An 18,651-nucleotide genomic window follows, 5' to 3' on the forward strand; every position below is an offset into this window, starting at 1 on the left:
TTTTTTCTTGCAGAGATGACTTCTGCAAGAAAGATGTTTTAATTAGGGGCTTTGTTGGCTAGGAAGGTCTTGGTGGTACTCAGGACAGATCCTTCCTTTGTGCCAAAGGTATTTTCCCCTTATCATGTTAACCAAGAGTTGGTACTACCATCCTTTTGTCCTGCGCCATGTCATCCCAAAAAGAGAGTCTGGCACTAACTAGACGTGACCACAACAAGAAAAAACTGTGAAAGGACTGATGTTAAATAAAGTATTACCAAAATATAGTCATGTGTATTATTAATTTCTATAGGAGCTAATTCAGAATCAAACTAGAGAACCTTCAGCATGTGCAAAATACATAGGACTAGATGGGCCATTGACCTGATCCAACATTGGCTTCTCTTATGTTCTTATGTTCTTAAAGCCTTCCTGTCACTATCAGCTTAGAAACAACAGTGAGCATCTTTAGTACAGGTAGCATGACTAACTTTGGTTTAGGTCTGCAGGCTGTTATCAGACTTAACATTTAACAAAGAAGGAAAATAAAACTGTGTTGTTTTTTAAATATGCAGTTTTTATGCTCTTGTTGATGAAGCATTCGATAATAAAGAGTTACGTGCCTGCAGCCCTCGGAGAGGGAAACCAGGAAGAACATGGGGAGGAGGATATTCTTGTTTTTAAAGAGAAGACTGTGACAGTTCATGAATTTCCTCTAAGATGCTTATTTGTTGGATGCTTGGAAGCCTTATACTAGCTAGCTTGCAATGCCTTTTAATTTCTGGGAAATAAGAACAAAGTACTTCAGTGAGCTACAATAATAATTTCTTACTTGCTTCTGAGAAGCATAGACTCTTAAAGGTGCCCTTTAAATAAATACAAAGTTGAATACAAAGACCTTTGAAATCAGAGGTCATGCTGAGAGAGGAAAAGATGTTTTGCTTAGGAAAAGCTGTGGGAGTTTGTGTACAACAGAGGAATCCTTTTAAGGAGCAAGGTCTGTAGCATTAGCTGGAGCAGCGGCTTTTCTTTATGAGATCTGTTGTTGGTCTGAAGCAGGTGTAAGCCCCCTCCCAGTGTATGCATGGCTGAAATATCTAAAAGACAGTTTTAGGTATTCAGGCTAAGCACCAAATTTCTCATGCTGTCTAACAAGGCAGAAATGAAATCAAGCTAATCAATAGCACCATGATCATATTATTTGGAATAGAAAGTGGGAATATGTTCCAGTTTTTTAAAGTGTCATGAGTTTTCTTCTTAAGTTTTTTAAAGTGTCATGAGTTTTCTTCGATTGCAAAATAGTCCTCCATTAAAAAAAATCACTTCAAAGCAATGACTTTCATTCAAAGCAATTCAAGTGAAACTGCAATGCGTAAGCAGCAACTTTCCTGCCTACTCCCTCGTGCTGCAGTTTTCTGTGCCTTCCTATATGCTTCTGTAGATCAGTGGACCCCTCAGGAACATCACGGGGGTTGGGAAGGAGGAGACCACCAAAATTCATCCTCCCTCTCCTCTGTGAGCAAGGGGGGAGAGTCAAGCATCATTTATTCATGGTGAGTTTGTCTTTGAGTTGTGATGCCAGATAGAAACAAATGGGGGGGGGGGATCCCCGTTGATGGCCATTCTTTGTGTTTCATATTTCTGGTTTCTTTCTCAGTGAATTATGCTTCAGTTCTAGTATGTAAGTGCAGAATGACATGATTATAGTGTGATTGTATAATGCGTTTAGGGAACAGATGCTCTCAAAAAGGCCAGTTCCTTATAAAGACAAACTCTGGCTAATTGCATATGCTCCAAATACTTTTCCCCTTATGTCTTAGACAATCTCTGGGGAATCCTGGGAAATATTGTTCACAGGTCTGATTTCTCATAATGGACTACAACTTTCACATAGCAGAGAAACCAGATAAGTAACTTGACTAGGTTCACTTGGAACTAAAACCTCTCATTAAGAATGAAAGAAAAAGATATACTGATGAAGTAATATTTTTTAAAAAGAAGTTTTATTTTTCAATTGTTCGTTAGGGACTGTAAATATTTTTATGGAGCAAAGGGAATAATTTACTTTAGCAATAATAATAGGTGAGACTCAATAGGCCCCTCCCCCAATATTACTCACCACATTGGATCTCAAATAGGGGCAAAACAGATGTTTTCATGGTACTTTTGATGGCTCCTTGCTCTTAAACAGCACAGCTTTATAGAATGACGTGCCACTTCAGGAGAAGCAAGAAAAAGCACTACCATTGTTTTTTTAATGCTGCCCGTCCTGGATTCCCTCAAAGAAAAAAATTAATTCCTTTGATCATCTCCCCCCCCCCACACACACACACCCAGCAGCCCTGCTTTTTGCTCTGTTCATGTCCTGACTGTTTTAAGTAACAGTCTTGCTCTCTTTAATGACTGTGAGTGGGGAATGGAGGCTGTTCCTAATTAGTTCAGTAATGAAGTGTTAATGTACTTTGCTGCATGAGTGCACTTCAGGAACTTCAGCCCAGGAGAGGTCTCTTTGTTGACACTTGGTAATCCTTTCTTCTGGACTACAAGACAACACATGCTGTGAAGGCTTTCTTGGTCGCCAATTTGATTTCCTGTGTTTCTGCTTCTTTTCAGGTTTTTTAAAGGGCAAAAGCAACAACTTCTGTAGCAAAAAAATAATAATTTTATTTATTTATTCATTCATTCATTCATTTTTTGACTGCCCTCCCTGCACACAGTCAGGCGGTGAACAACATTTCAATAAATACAATTACAAGTAGGATTAAAACAGTTAAAACACTTAGAACAATTTTTAAAATTTATATTTTGCTCTTGTACTATTATGAAGAATACAGTAATTCACAATAAAATACAACATTAATTTATAAAGTATATTTTAAGATATAAAAAGTTGAAGGAAGCAGTGTTCTAAAAATGCCTTCCCATGTTATCAAGAAAACAAACAGGTCTTTAGCTGATGTTGAAGGATGAAGGTAGAACAAAGAGTGAGGCTATGCCCAGACATCGTGGTGTCTGGACATAGCCTTACTTTTTGTTCTAAACTCCAGTTGCTAAATGTGAGTAATAAAGCCCAGTTAGTACCTAACTTTGGCTTGGCTGTTCTCCATTTCCCATTAGAGAAGTCATCCTCCTGTACTGTTGTCTCCATGGCCAAACCACTTGTTAGCCAAATTGCTCTGTTTTCATATCAATATTGGGGAATTATGAATTATTATTAATAAGCAATTGGCAAAGGGAGCTTTCGCCTTTATATACAGAGGTTGCCACTTATCCAGAGCACCAGTAACAGACAAGCAGGCTGATATTAGTTCAAATCAATATATTTTACTGTATTTTATACACATTCAAATATTACATAAACACACACACAATTATATAGGGCTAGGAAACTTAGAGAGATTGGGATAGCACATTCACTTTAGCAGGAGTTTTGTTGGTTTGGCAATACTTTCACCTGATCCTGAAGAGGTGAAGTCTTCCAAATGGAAAAATAAGGAAACTCTAGAAAATTGGATTTTTGCCAGGAAAAGGAAGCGTGCAGACTGAACCAGCAGAAAGCACATGGGACTCTAGCTGCAGTTCCAAAGTCTTGAGGCAAGGGTTTTTTTTTAACTCAATGGCCACAAATTCAAGAAGCAGAGATTATAGAGGTTGTTGGGGGGGGAAGAGCAAGAGAGCGAGCACATGGCTGGGTAACCCTTTTAAGGGGGGCTTGGGGGTTGTGCCAGGCTGGTCACATGTCTTGGCCCACCTCCTACTAGTCCATCCCAAAAACATGCTATTGGCTGGCAGGAAGAGGGGAGGGGAACTAAGGAGTGGTCAATATTGAGACCTAGTAACTTGGACTGGAGAGTGGCACCTGGATAAAGAGGGTATGAGTCACTGAGCAAGGGGTATTGTTTCTTGATGGGCCTGTTGATGGGTGAGAGATTAGTTTCCAAGCAACCGTGTATAGAACCTCTCAGTTACGTGCAGTCTTGCAGGTAGATGGGAGGGGTTTTGCCTGCGTGTGACAGAGGGAGCTCCTTGTGGCGTTTGGAGCTCTTTGTTCTTGTGCCATGGCATGGCGTCTGAAGCTTTGTGCAGGCTTATGGAACTGCTTCATCTCACAGCAGGCAAAAGGGCAGATACCTTGAAGAACCACTGGAACAGCAACGCAAAGGAAGACTTTCTTCTCTTAGGTGTGCATTCTCACCAAGCAATACAGTCCCTTAAGCATATGTTTGCACAGTCCATTTTATCACATATGGGTTATAAAGCCCATAAGAGCACATTAAGTGCCTTGCAGGACAACACACTGCAGGATATGTTGCCACTTGACAAACTCTGGTTTGTGAATTCAGACGTCATGACAATCAGTACAAACGGTGGTTAACAAGTGACTACAAACTGTCGCTAGAAATCCTTTTTTGAAGCCAACTGAAAACCCTAATTTGTTGGCCTGTCTGCACTCAGAGGCCTAATCACACGGAGGCTTGATCAGACTGTTTATCATGACATCTGAATGAACCCTTAAGGTACTTCTTACAAGATTTTCACAGATGTAACAGTCTCAGGCTCTGGGTAAGCAACTGGGAGAAGGCTTACAGGATCATATGCTTTTTCTCCAATTAAGAAATCCCCCCTGCAGATCTGAGCTGTTGGTACTGGCTGGGCTGAAATCTAGCTGTACTACTGCAGACCAACACGGTTACCCTCTGAAACTATCTTCATTGGCTGACGGCAGTTCACTTCCTTTTGTCACAAGGGTTCATTGTATGGTGCGCTGAATGTGTGTTTATGTCTTTTGATTCCAGGAGAGAATAAATGGCACAATCTGGCATGAAATTGATGATTTAAGAGCTTTCAAGATGTTGGATCTGGAAGATTTTGAGAAAATGTTCTCTGCTTATCAGAGACACCAGGTAAGGAGTTCCTCTTTCCCCCCTTATCATTGCAGACTCTGTGTTCCCTGTGATACTGGGCAGAATTACTTCCAGCGTCTGGTGCACAATGGAGGGGAGCCAACTGCAGGAAGAGTTTCCTTTCATGGATTTAATGCTTTCAAAGTAAAGATGAGAGCAAAGCTAAACTACTGCTTTGGCTCAAACTCTGAACAGCAGTTGCCATTGTCATTAGTATAAAAATGCAGATCCTGAAACCTGGAAGGTAATATTCTGTTTTGTTTGGAGATTGTTAGTTGCTTTGTAACTTGTGCTTTTATTTTCTCCCCTTCCCCAGCGCATTTACCCTTACATCCCCCACTCATCCTGAATAAAATTTCCCAAGCAGCTAAAGAGTTTTGAGTAGTATGATTGGATTAACTGAACTCTTTTTGTTTGTTTCACTTCACTTTCTTTTTCTTTCCAACAATTCTACTGGCTAACCTGGCTGAGTTACAGATTGTGACACTAACAACATATTTTAACAGCAGCTATTTCTTAGATTTTTCTCTCTTCTCTTCTTGGAAAGCAAATCACCTGTGTTCTGTCGGTGTCTGATGAATGAGATTCAGCTGGAATGGAGTTGGGTTTTTTTTTATTACCCCTCTTTTCCTCCCTCCAGACTCTTCCCCCCCCCCCCAGTTATTGGAATAGACTCTGCAAGCTTGGTCTTTTCCAGCCTTCTTGAAGCAGCCTGCTGCTGTTAAAATGACAGCCCAAAGCTGCTTTGGAGCCTAATAAACGTTTATCCAGTACTGTTGAATTGGGACACTAGTGGATGCTGTTTGATCCCTCTGTTTTTCTTTTTTATGCTGTATTACAAACAAATTACAGCTTCTAATTTTAGAACTTCTTATCCTGCGACCTTTTGCCCTGTCCCAGTTGGAACCAATGAAAATCATCAGAGCCCATACCAACCTGACTACAATGCCTTTCAGTTTGCCTCAAAATAGTCTTTTTGGCGTGTGTCACAGGTAGGGGTATCATAGGGAAAAGCTTTTCCATTCTGTCCTGCATCTCCTGGGTTGTAGCTCTCACTATCCCAATCTCCCCAGACCCAGTTGCATTTCCACATGTCTTATATCCAGTGTTCCCTCTAAGCTGAGTTAGTGTGAGCTAGCTCACAGTTTTTTAGCCTCCAGCTCACACATTTTTGTCTTAGCTCAGGAGGGAGGGCTCCAGAGCAAACTAATTGATGCAGCAGCCAAACTGTTCGCTCACAGCTTTAATGCCAGTAGCTCACCAAGTAGAATTTTTGCTCACAAGACTTCACAGTTTAGAGGGAACATTGGTTATATCCAGCATCACACAACCCTTTCTGTTTAGGCCATTTTTTTCTTCCAAAGCCCTTACCTTATTTGCACAGCCATTCCATACTGCTGCTTTGTTGAGTCCTGTGTTTCTCCATAGTGTTTAACCCAAACACAAAGATAAACCAAGAGATCTTATTTTCCTAGGCCTTTCTTCCCGTCAAACTTAAGGGATGTGTAAAACAAAGTATTACTGTTCATTTTTTAAGGTTGTAATAAGTTTTTCCATTTTATTTTAGTATTAATTTCCACTGATTTCAGTTGGAAAGCACGTTTGCGCTGTAACAGGTCCTCCGTCCACGTCCACGTCCCCCCCAATTCAGTTGGGATGAAATTTACAGGGATTGTGCCTGACCCCAGGCATCCTATCTGTCAAATTTCAGACAACTTGGAAAAAGCATTTTTATTTTTAAAAGAATTAAAAAGGCAGGCACTAGTAGCTACCTAATAAAGTAATATTATTATTAGCTGTTGTAGATTTTCCGGTTTGTATGGCCGTGGTCTTGGCATTGTAGGACCTGACGTTTCGCCAAGACCTCGGCCATACAACCCGGAAAATCTACAACAGCTAATGAACTCTGGCCGTGAAAGCCTTTGACAAAATATTATTATTGTCCACTTCTTCAAAGCAATTTACATAGCTTTAGAAAAACAGAACTGCAGTATCCCTCACTAAAAATCATGTTTTCACAGTAAATTCACAACACACTATATATTCAGAACCATAACCAAGCGAGAACTTGCCTTGAATGGCTCTAAAATCCAAATCATCAAGCAAGCAAATCAATTTACAAAGGCTCACAGGAATAAAGTTGTTTATAAAAATGTCTTGAACCTCACCAGAGAAGGTGCCCTACATGTCTCCTTTGGCATACCATTCCAAAGAGTGAATATACCACTATGGAGAAAGCTGTAGCTCTCCCTGAAGACAAAATGGACTTCCTGAAAGGAAGTAACTACTAATAGAAAGTATTGTACTAACCTTAGCTGGCATGAAGACGTATCTAGGATGGGGCAGTCCTTCAAATATGCAAGTTCCAGGTCATGAAGGACTTTACAGCACCCAGAATTTAGCTAGGAAAGAAACAGCCAGTGCCGTTTCCCCAAAAGATGTGTGTATATGTATAATATACATGGATAATGTCCTCCACCAATTGAGCAGCACGCTGCTGCATTCTGCACTAGCATAGGGCAATGACTCAGAAGAACAGCATCTGCTTTACAGCAGGTCCCAGCCAGGTTCAATTACTGGCATTTCATGTTAAAAGTAGTTGGTGATGTTAAAGACCTATAGCTAAGACTCCTTGAAACCACTGCCAGTGAGAGTAGGCAATACTGACATTGCTAGATGAACCATCAGACTCAGTATGGCAGCTTCATTGTTTGCAGTCTATAGGCAGCCCAAATCAAATGGAAAGCACTCTCAGCTATAGAACTCATCTGTTTGTTTGTTTGTATAAATATATAATTTTTAAAAATCCTAAGATCATTGTGTATGGGTCCACCCATTCATTTCTACAATGGACGTGGAGGTCTCTTTTAAAACAAAACAAAAAAAGAACACAGATCAGGAGAAGGAAATGCTACTCCACTTCATCTTATTGTCATCTAGTGCTCCCATCCCTGCTCCAGTACTGGAAGTTAACCTGCCTGGGGGAAAGATGTTAAAACAGAGCTCAGGCAGTGTTGCTTGAAAAGGGGTAGGGGCTAGCTTTCCTCATAGACACAATCCGTTTTTGTGTAGAGGTAAACCAGCACAACTGCTTTAAATGTGAACAGAAGGTTCCTTATCACAGCTAATAGCAGCTGTGGGGTGTGGGTACATTTTTCTTTTTAAAAAATGGGGTATGGACCCCATTACACAACCCCAATCCAATTTGGACCCCCAAAGATGTTGAGAGACCCATATCATTGATCATATGTGTTGGTGCTGTCTGTGCGTCACTGGTTGCAGCATACACACGTCCTCACTTGGCCCACAACACTGATCCATTTGATTTTTAAGCAGGCTGCCTGATTAATGGCCAAATTCATACTTTCCCTAATATTACTGCCAGTAATTTTTAATTTCAATCAATTCTAATAATTTCTATGAACAGCAGCACATTTTGCGGGGTTAAATTTTGTTCAGTTAATATCCAAATGTAGCCCCCTGAATGTTATGCTTCTGTGACTGACTGTTCCCCCTTAGCAACTCAAATGTTTCTTTCACATCAGAGTAGCTCAGCTGGTCAGAATATGAAATAGAGAGCAAGACTAGGCTTCCCAAGTCCCCCCGGCCCCGGGGGGAACTCCTCCCCAACGTGCGCGTCACCTGGAAGCGACGCGGGCACGCTGACGTGCATGCGGTGTGCGCGTGCTTTGCGCGCGCACACACACCAGATGCCAGCCTGGAGCCCCCCGCTCCCGGCAAAGATCGACTTGGGAACCCTAAGCAAGACAGACCAGTGTTATAGCCTCAGATTTATTTATTCAGGACATTATTGTGCCCACCTTTCTCCTGAGGCATTTTCATATGTTCATATCAATTTTTGCTTCTGCTTGACCATTTGTCTTTTAAAACAGAGATTTATTCTGTGTTTCATCTAGATTTACCTTGAAACAACTGAAACCTTAAATGACATAATAATTAAAACTATAAATTGACGGGGGGGGGGAGAGGCAAGACATCAAAACCTGTTCTTCAACTAAAAATCTGACAAGAAGTTTCCCAGTAGTTTCATTCTTATTTTTTCCCTTCTGGTTTTTTTTAAGTTTCCAGAGTTTGCTAGTAATTACTAACCCTGAATTTGCAACTATTTAGCTTCAACCAAATGCACCCAACTCCAAATGTCAAAGCAAATCCCTATTCTTTTGTTCTTCAGAAAAGGAGCGTGAACAAGACATTTTTTCTCCTGCTGCAATTAACATGGTATTAATATGGTTTTCCAGTTTCTTTTAGTTGTTAAACTGTGTCTTTCTTTCTTTGAAAAGACAATGGGTCTGTTCTCCCCTCCTGAGAAATGTGTCTGCTGTTAGTTATGCAGGAATGAAGCAATATTGTCCAACCATTCAAGTAGAAGAACTTTACTCATAACCCCTTCAGTGATGTTTATTTTTAAGACTGATTATATAATTGTAGAACAAGGTGATGCAATGGTTAATTATGCTTTGTGGGAACCTTGCACAAAAGCACTGAGCGCAATATTACATCACTGTTGATTACCGTATATCCATTATACATATGTATGGAAAGGAGAACAGACCCCAATGTGTTCCTCTTTGGAACTCTTAATAGAGTCATGTTTACTAGCAGAGCATTTTAATCACTTAGAAAACCATACAGGGCTCAGTATTGTTGGCTTTGGTAAACTCTGTACCTTTTACTGCTGTGGCTAACTGTTGGCACGTTTCCCTTCTCTGTTATCTTCGACTGCTACCTGTGTAGGACCTGCTAACTAACCCTTCCTCCTGTAAGCAGGTAAGTATTACTCCCTGTCTCCTGTCTGACTTGTGGAGTTCTATTCCAGTGTTTACATTAAAAGACCTTGTGACAGTACTGATCACCCAAACTGGTTACTGCATGAGTAAGGTTTACCTTTATGTGCACTTAAGTGGGTCGTTTGTAGTGGGATGGAGATAACATGGTTTCGCTTGCATGAATTTCTGAGAGGAGCATGGAAAACTGTCACTGTGCTTTCACTTATCTGAATCCATGAGGAACAGAGAGAGGTACCAAGGAAATGTGAAGGATGCTACTATGTTTTTCCCTTATTGGACAGAAGGGACACTGCTCCTGAGTAGTGACTTTAATTGTTCAAGCTCCACAGCTGGTGTCTCCCCCACACAGCTGTTTCAGATTTCCAGAGGGGCAATGTGTTTCGTGAGATGCACAGGCACGCACTGCACCATAATGCATGATACTTTTTAAAAGATTTCATCTTATGCTATAATGTTAATTATGCTACAAAATTTTATTCATCTGGCTTAGACAATCCGGTCTACAGTGGTAGAAGTAAGATGAGAACCAGACCCCAGTAAAGGCACATTCGCACAGAACTGTGTGTAATTGGACCAGTGACCTCAAGTAAATACATCTTTGACTTAACCATGAACTAGAAGCAAGAGAATCATCATGTGCTGCCTTAGCATTCTTTTAAATGTTTGTTTTGTAGCATTACAGGTTCTTTACAGGCTCAGTTCTTTGGACTTAGAGCATTGGGGTTACCTAATAAAGCTGGCCATCTGGTTTGTGCACAGAAAGGAAAAATTAGGAGAGGAAAATCCATGGCACTGATTTTCATGTCCTCTAACTGTTTATAGAAGGAAATGGGATCAACTGAAGACCTGTACCTGTCCAGTCGAAAAGTCAAAGAGCTTTCTGTGATTGATGGCCGGAGGGCTCAAAATTGTGTCATCCTGCTTTCTAAGTAAGTGTTCTTAATCCTGCATTTGTTTGGGATTTGGTTTCTGGGTGTTCAGAGACTATGCAAAACAAACTGCTATTTGGCTGCCCACCCACAGATTTTCAGATAGAAAGCTCTCTGAAATTCCATTAACATAAGAGATCTTACATTTAAAGTATATATTACATGGTACCTAACTTCAGACAAATTACATCACATTACTAGTCAATGTCCATTGTCTTTCCAGGAGAAGTATGGCAAAACTCGTTCTAGTTTTCATACCTGGTGGGACTGTGTTATAAAATGCTGTCGTTTGGGACCTTAATCATATCCTTTGTTGGTAAAATAACAGATTATTTCATTCCCCTACAACCCAAAGTAATTATTTTGAGAGTCTTAGACAATGGAACAATCCTTCATATCAGAAGAGAACATATAGTATGGTTATTAACAGGAGCCAGATTCCTAGTGGCAAAAAGCTGGAGGGGGGGGGGCTGCCTTCCATCATACCAGTATAATAAATTAAAGGATGCTATGGCTTATCTTTAATTCTTGATTCTTTCACTTGAATGCAAAGCAGTAAATCTGGACTGAAACTAATTTAAACAATAGAGTTTTACATGTGCAGTAATTTCCTAACATCATAACATTGTAAAAAAAGAAAACACATTGGGAGCTATAGGGGAGGGGGGTGGGAGAATGAAGAAATAATACAAGTGCATGGCATCAAAACCTAGCCACCAGGGAGAAAAAATTAAAGGAAAGGAACTTCATGGAGAAGGCTACATGGACCCTCAGTGCCCATTTTGTCCCAACATTATAACATTGCTATATTATAATGAAAAAGTTGTGTCATAATGTAGTCAACATTACACAAAATATTAGTGGATTGCTCAGGGGACAACCTGAAGGGTGGTGGGAGGGGGTTGAACACGTGACACTGATGACATAAAAGGGCAGCAGGAAAGAAAATTCAAAATTGGGAATTCCTCACAAGAAAACTGTGAGTTCAGATCCAAAGTGTGTGTGTGTGGGGGGGGGAAATCGTGGAAAAAGTGGGTTCAGAAAATGCAGGGTAACGGGGCACTAAATTTGGATCTACTGGGGAGGCAAAAAGTTGTGCAGAAAGTTTTACAAACTTTGATTGTTTAAGAATGATGTTTGCACTTGCATGGAAATGGTGACAAACTTTATTTGAAACTTCCTTTGGCATGGATGGGTCTATTTAAGATACACAAGTCCAAAGTCTCCCTTGGCATGGGACCTTAGTGACATAGTTCTGCGGTTCATCTGTCCAGCGCTGTAAAATGGAGTTACTGTTGTTAATTAACTAGGGTATTTGGCCCAGTGTAGAGTCCTTTTCAGTTTCTTAATCTGAAGCAAACCAAGCTATTCTGCTCAGTGTTGAGCCTCCTGTATTCTGTTGAGCCTTCCTGTACTCATTTTATGAGAATTCAGGCTATCAAACCATTTTCTCAAGAGGAAGAGTTGAGAAGAGGTAACGTTGCACCTGTGAAATGCACTGATTGGAGAATGATGGATCGTGAGAGGACTGGCTCCTGGAAGAGGGTGCATTAAAGACTTGGGGGGTGGCTTTATCTCAAGTTCAGTGTGCCTGGTTAAATCAAGCATGCCATGTGGAACTATCCTGTCTTAAATCTCTATCAGCGGTCTGTGCAGTCAGCTTAGTTCTCTATATATCACAAACCTACTCAGGCTTGTGCTGTTTAGCAGAGCAAGAGACACACACACAGAGAGTATGAGCCAGAGGACCAAAGGCAGAACTAGACAAGCTGAAATTAAAAATGAGGCACGAATGACCAGTCCTAGCATGAGACTACCAAGAGGAAGGATAATGGATTGTGTATCATCTGTAGACCTCAGGGCTTCAAACAATGTGATGCAATAATATCTGCCAGAAAGAGTATATCATTTTAATTCCCATTGACTCTGTAATGTCCTAGGAAGTTCTGAATTTCTCAAACTTACTTGGAACTTCCTTAGTTTGCTTCACAATTGGATGGAGGCCTTTTTTTATTTTGGCACTTAAGGGACCACCTTTGACACAGGACTCAGATCATTCCTAAAGCTTAGCCTGACAGTGGAAATGTTTTTGTGTCAGGAATGGAGGACAGGATTTGAGTATTGCCTGACCTTGATAGATCCATGGCTGGGGGAGGGTACGCCAATGAGTTGATGTAGAAGTTAAAATGATTTCTTCGTTTTTATTGTGAAACTGCAAATATCTGTATATCCCACTCTAGTGACAGGATAAGCCCTAGTGTTCCTCTGAATGAAAGTAGTCTGCATGCTAATTTCATTTCAAGCAATGGATCCTGGTATGTCTGTCTGTTCTTAAATTCATTCACAAAACAGGCTTTGTAATTTGCCTACAGCTGAAGAAAAAAAATGTCCTGCCTCTAGCCACTCTGCATCCACTGCTCCTTGGAATGGAGTACTGAATGTGGTTGTGGGACAGCAGGACTGGACAAAGTCCTGGAGCATTCCAAGTTGAGCAGCCAGCACTTGGCTCAGCAGCACCAACACCCATTGCTTCCTCCAGCAACTTGGCAGCAGTGAGGGAGGAGACAGTCAATTGATGTCTATTACCATTCACAATGAAGGGCCTGAGCCAAGTAGGCTTGGCTCCATGTACTCCTGGCCACCAGTGGACGTCTAGGACAGTGGCCCATCCCTGTCTTCAGTATTACAGGTTTCTAGTGCTATTCTCTTTGCACCAAGCCTACACCATTTGAATAAATATTTAATTTTCTTTTCTGAATTGTGTTTTAAAAACTAAAACCATACCTCTGCGGATGCCAGCCACAGATGCTGGCGAAACATCAGGTACTACAATGCCAAGACCATGGCCATACAGCCCATTAAATCTACAACAACTAATGAACTCCGGCCGTGAAAGCCTTTGACAACATATAAAACCATACCGTTAAAATCAGCAGGGTTTCTTTTCCCCTCAACAAGGACTTTTCCATACTTCCGCAAACATTTTTTCTCCATGCCTTTTAAAATGTTGCTCCAAGCAGTACATTCTGTGAGCATTTTCACATGTGAGGGTTAACGTCTCTTTCATCCTTTCTTGCACTATATTTGTGTGTGTGTGTATATATGTGTGTATATGTATGTATGTATGTATATACACACACACACACACACACACACACACTAGGAGTAAGGCCTGTTGTGGGAAGAAATACAATGAGCTCTAGAAGGAAGCTCCAGGTGAGTGTCCCGGCTGTGGCTGGTGGGGTGGCAGAGGGAAGGGGAAAATAGAGGGAGGCAAGCCATGTTTATTTCCTTCTGCTTAGCTATAAGGAAGGGCTGTCTCAAGTCATTTTGCTGCCCCACGTGGGTAGTATGGGAGGACAGCCTCATGGTAACAGGTATGGTTCCCTCCACCCCTGACTTATGTTGATTTGGGGTTATGCAGTGGCAGCTAAGGTAGAAAAGCACCTCCTCCGATGCCATGTCTTCTGGGTTCCAAGGGTCTGGAAAGCAGTTCCATAGCCAACTCTGGGTTGGGAAATACCTGTAGATTTGAGGGGTAGAGCCTAGGGAGGGCAGGGTTTGGGGTGCGGAGGGACTTCAGCAGGGTATAAGTCCATAGAGTCCATTGTCCAAAGCAGCCATTTTCACCAGGAGAACTGATCTTGGAGATCTCCAGGTGCTGCCTGGAAGCTGGCAATACTAAGGGAAGGGCCAGACCTGTAGATTTGATGGGTAGAGCCTGGGGAGGGCAGGGTTTGGGGTGCGGAGGGACTTCAGCAGGGTATGCTGCCATAGAGTCCACTGCCCAAAGCAGCCATTGTAACAGCTGGGAAATTTTCTGTAGGGGGAATGATGTGCTGTGGCTGGGGAACATGGTGATTTTGGGGAGATCTCCAGGCCCCACAGGGAGATTGGCAAATCTAGTGACCATTTAAGGGAAGATTGTAATATGTATTTTGGCAGCTCCAGTGACCGTTTAAGGGAAAATTGGGACATGTATTTTACCTCAGGACACATTCAATGACTCCCAACAGCAACAACAAACTGTTTAGAATGTTAGAGGTAAAGGCCAATCAGGCCACATATGCAAATGATCTCTGTGTTCCGACTGGCTATTGGGGGAAGAGGAACAGCAAACTGTTTAGAAATTGGAGGCGAGACTCAGGCAACACAGCCAGTGGATAGTGTCTGCTTCTGAGTGACTGATCAGGGAGCCATCTGATTTGGGATCATGTGGAATTTTCAGGAGAGTCCACGACCAAAACAGAATTATTATATAATAGAGATATACATACACACACACACACACACTTCTGACTCTTGATTCATAGCAGCCATGAAAATAAAAGAGAAGCATTTGCAGATCAAATGAAGGTTTAATTTCCTGCATTGTGCAGGGGGTTGGACTAGATGACTGTGGAGGAACCTTCCAACTCTGATTCTATGATTCTAACCCTCGTGTTACAAAGGCAGTTGAAGGAAGTGTTCCTCTTAAGCCACATGTATGCAAATACAGGAACGTACATAAACACTTGAAAACACACACTCACAACCTGCCAGCGTTAAATATTTCCCTCCTACCCCTAGCAGTACACCTGTCTCCTCCTGTAGGAAGGTGACTAGGCTAGCCTTGCCTACTCCCATCAAATCTATTGCGTGATAAGGCTTTACTACTACCTAGTTCATGCTATTGCAGCATTTGTAGTAAAATCCATGGTTTTTCAACAGATTTTTCTTCTATCAAATAGCTCTTGCAGGCACAGAGCCAAAGAGGCAGAAGTGAGATATAAATTTGTCCTTTTTCTCAACCCCTATATTCTGGTCTCTGATCCTATGCTTAGCCATTCAGAAATCAGATTAAATAAAGACGTTTTTAACACTGGGAGATAGTGAAATATCTGTTGAATAACTATGATATGATTCATAGAACACTTGCCCCTTCGGACACTTCGGTTCCCTTCCTGCAATCTGTCAAATTCTGGCTATGAGCCTACTCTTCTCTGTAAGATGAACTGAGCTATATCAGATTGGGAACTTTAAGAATGCATTAGCATGGTCAGCTTTCTTTTGCAGTCTTAAGTGGTTGTTGGGATTAGGAAATTGTGCTGCCAAACCCTCCAGTAAGCAAGCTGGCATTTATCCTTATATTATACATGGTTGTTGCAAAGGAAGAAACTGACTTCTCAGATTACTAAGAAAAAGATGCAGGTGTGAAAACAAGGTGTATGGAAATGGTAGAAGAGAAAATCAACAGTCACTTTGAAAATCTGTTTTCAGCAGAACAACCTTCAGGATTCAGCCGTAAGCTATCTTTATTACAAAGTTCACCAAAGAACAGGTTGTCCTTTGCAATCAGGGCATGTGTTTTTTGCCAGGTCTTCTGTTTTGCTTTCCTGATATTTTAAACACTACTTCTTTCTTGAACTTTGATTTGGATACCTGAGAATGGAACACGTGCACTATGACAAAACTGCAGAGCAAATGTATGGAAAAAGCAGTAAGTCCCTTTACAGTACTTGAAAGAGAGGCCCTGATCCATTGCCAGGATCCCTACACAGAAGAGTATCATGCTAGGCAGGAGGCCAAGTTATAATTCTTATCACAGTTTTGTTACTTTTTTTTTCAGTCTGGGGGATCATTCAGCCAGATAGTCTCCCACTCTGGCTGAACTAAATTCTGCACCATATTTTTATTTGTACACGTAGAGATCAGCCATACTACTTGTTGTGTATTGGGCTGGAATCTCCCACATTAAATCACACATTAAAATATCCCTTTTCTCCATACCATCACAACAACTCATGCTGGAGTGAGGAAAGCCAAACGTCTGGCTAATCTCCACGCCACACTGAAGCTCCAGAATTATAAATTGGTTTCTAATATGATACTTACGCTGGTCCCGTCCCTTGATCCCCTCAGGACATATAAATGACCCCTATTGACTCTGCAGACTCATTAATCACTAATCTCCTCAGGACACCTCGACTGATTTAACACCAGCAGACATCAAGTGGCTTATTGTTTGGCCATCTCAGAGACATGGAGAGAGAGTCTCTGGTTTATTCCAAACATGACCAGGAAACATGCTGTACTTTTGGCATAAATTTTGTTTCAGCTCTCTGATTTTCCTCTTTAAGGATGGCAACTGGTTTTGCTTACGCTAACACCCCAGGTTTAGGTCAGAAAAGACTCGCCTTCCTCAACCATATATCCTCAGAAAGAAAGGGGGGGAATGGTGCTATGCGACTTCATCTTTTAAGTTTTGCTCATGTTTCATGGACATGGTCCTGTCACAAATGCTTGCAGGACAATTGATTCAAGAGTTACCTTGGTTTTTGAACACTATCAGAATGGAGAAGATCTTCCTTGCTTTTAAGTTCACATACTAGGAAAAAATATTATTTTAACTTGGAATCAATACATCGGCCTTACCATCACAAAACCAAATACTCAGGAAGGATCAATAGCACTGAAACTAGACAAAATTTTGATTCGCACACAGCTTTTTACCATGCCTTGTTAGCCGCCCTGAGCCTCCGGGGAGGGCGGGATAAAAATGCGAATAATAAATAAATAAATAAATAAACATACCTGAACAAGCCTTGGTTTTTATCTACAAATATCAGAGAGGTGGTAGAATGGGCAACCTCATACAGACATTTTTCAAAGCAATCCTACATTAATAATTACCTGTATGGCATAAAACTAGAACAGTGCACAAAGGTCTAGGCTAGAACTAACCCCCCCCCCTGATTACATAGAGGAGCATCAAAATATGACCCCCTCATGTATGAAAGCTTTTCTGCATGACACGCCATTCATGGGAAGGTCATCTACAATAAATGTGTTTATATATCACTATTCATGTTTCAGCTGTGTATTGGAAGGGCTATGTGTATAAATTATGATAGAATGGAGAAATATTGTTTGTAAGCCTTGTAATGGGGCTTGTTTCCAGGAATCTTACCTTTTCCCCAACAAAATGTTGATTGAATTTGTCAGAATCAGTTTTGCAATCCAAGTAATGGATCACCATTAATATTAAGGTTGAAACTATCTAACGAAGAAATCCGACAGGCAATCTTGAAAATGGATGAAGAAGAAGATCTGGCTAAAGATATGCTTGAGCAGGTGGGTTGCTTCCAAAGGCTCTTTAAAATGTTGCCTGTAAAGGAACATAGTCTCCTCCTCTTTTTCACTAGCTGCAGCCCAGATGCCTTTAAAGGAGTGGCTTGTGCCTTACAGTAGGTATGAATATGGCTTTGGAATGTAATGATGTAGCAATGGAATTTTTCCAGCCAGGCAAAATTCATGGCATGCAATTCTCTTATTTGCCATGGAATCCCTCTGTGGCTTCTAAACTATACTTATTTAATACTGTAAAATAGGACCAATATTATCATCCTTGCACTGAACCTGGAAACTCACAGACTATTTTGTTATGCTTTGGTGCTATTAAAAGGTATTACATGTTTTTGGGTGTTCTGATATTATGAGGAGAGGAGGGATAAGACCTGAGACTGAGAAACCAGGAGGGAGAAAGACTGTGAGCAAAAAACCCCAACAATTAAATTTAGGGAACAAAGGAAGCATGCTCACCTTTGTTTTAAGGTGGTTCTTGTATGGTGTTCTGAGATGGAGTATATAACTTTGTGAGGGCCTCAGTTGATAATTTGACTTGGTCACAAACTTACTAGCTGACTTTAGGCAAGTCCCTGTTCTTCACTTCTCACTGTGGAATGTCCTGTTTTCACCCTCTCCTTTTTGGCTATTTTCCTGTCTTTCAGCTAGTGTGCCTGGAATGCAGGGTCAGACCTTTGTACAGACCTCTGCTATGCTGTGCTGCCTATACCACTTAACGGTGTTGAATTGCCTTATCTACTACAATAAGATTAGTGCCTTTCTGAAGCAAATTCCTTGAATTTCTCTTCCGAAAGCACTGAAAGAAGCAACGTGTCATTAATATTGAAGGGATGCACAAGATCTGTGTGTTTACCAGCTGGGCATTCAGATGTGTTCAGCAATCACTGTAGTTATCTTTTCTGTAGG

The 18,651-nt window shown here is 41.2% G+C and overlaps 1 protein-coding gene across 1 annotated transcript in view; it reads left to right on the forward strand.

Moving 5' to 3' along the window:
- Window positions 1-18,651, forward strand: part of DAAM2 (dishevelled associated activator of morphogenesis 2) — a gene marked incomplete at its 3' end in the record, with an annotated part of 220,508 nt that overhangs the window by 187,868 nt on the left and 13,989 nt on the right. The window contains exons 15-18 of the mRNA XM_015425505.1: window positions 4,776-4,883; window positions 9,639-9,671; window positions 10,514-10,620; window positions 17,649-17,733. Coding sequence (XP_015280991.1) covers window positions 4,776-4,883; window positions 9,639-9,671; window positions 10,514-10,620; window positions 17,649-17,733 — 333 coding nt within the window. The remainder of the gene's footprint in view (window positions 1-4,775; window positions 4,884-9,638; window positions 9,672-10,513; window positions 10,621-17,648; window positions 17,734-18,651) is intronic.

The sequence above is a fragment of the Gekko japonicus genome, unplaced genomic scaffold (assembly GCF_001447785.1).
Source record: "Gekko japonicus isolate JY-2015 unplaced genomic scaffold, Gekko_japonicus_V1.1 scaffold506, whole genome shotgun sequence".
Taxonomy (NCBI): Eukaryota; Metazoa; Chordata; class Lepidosauria; order Squamata; family Gekkonidae; genus Gekko; species Gekko japonicus.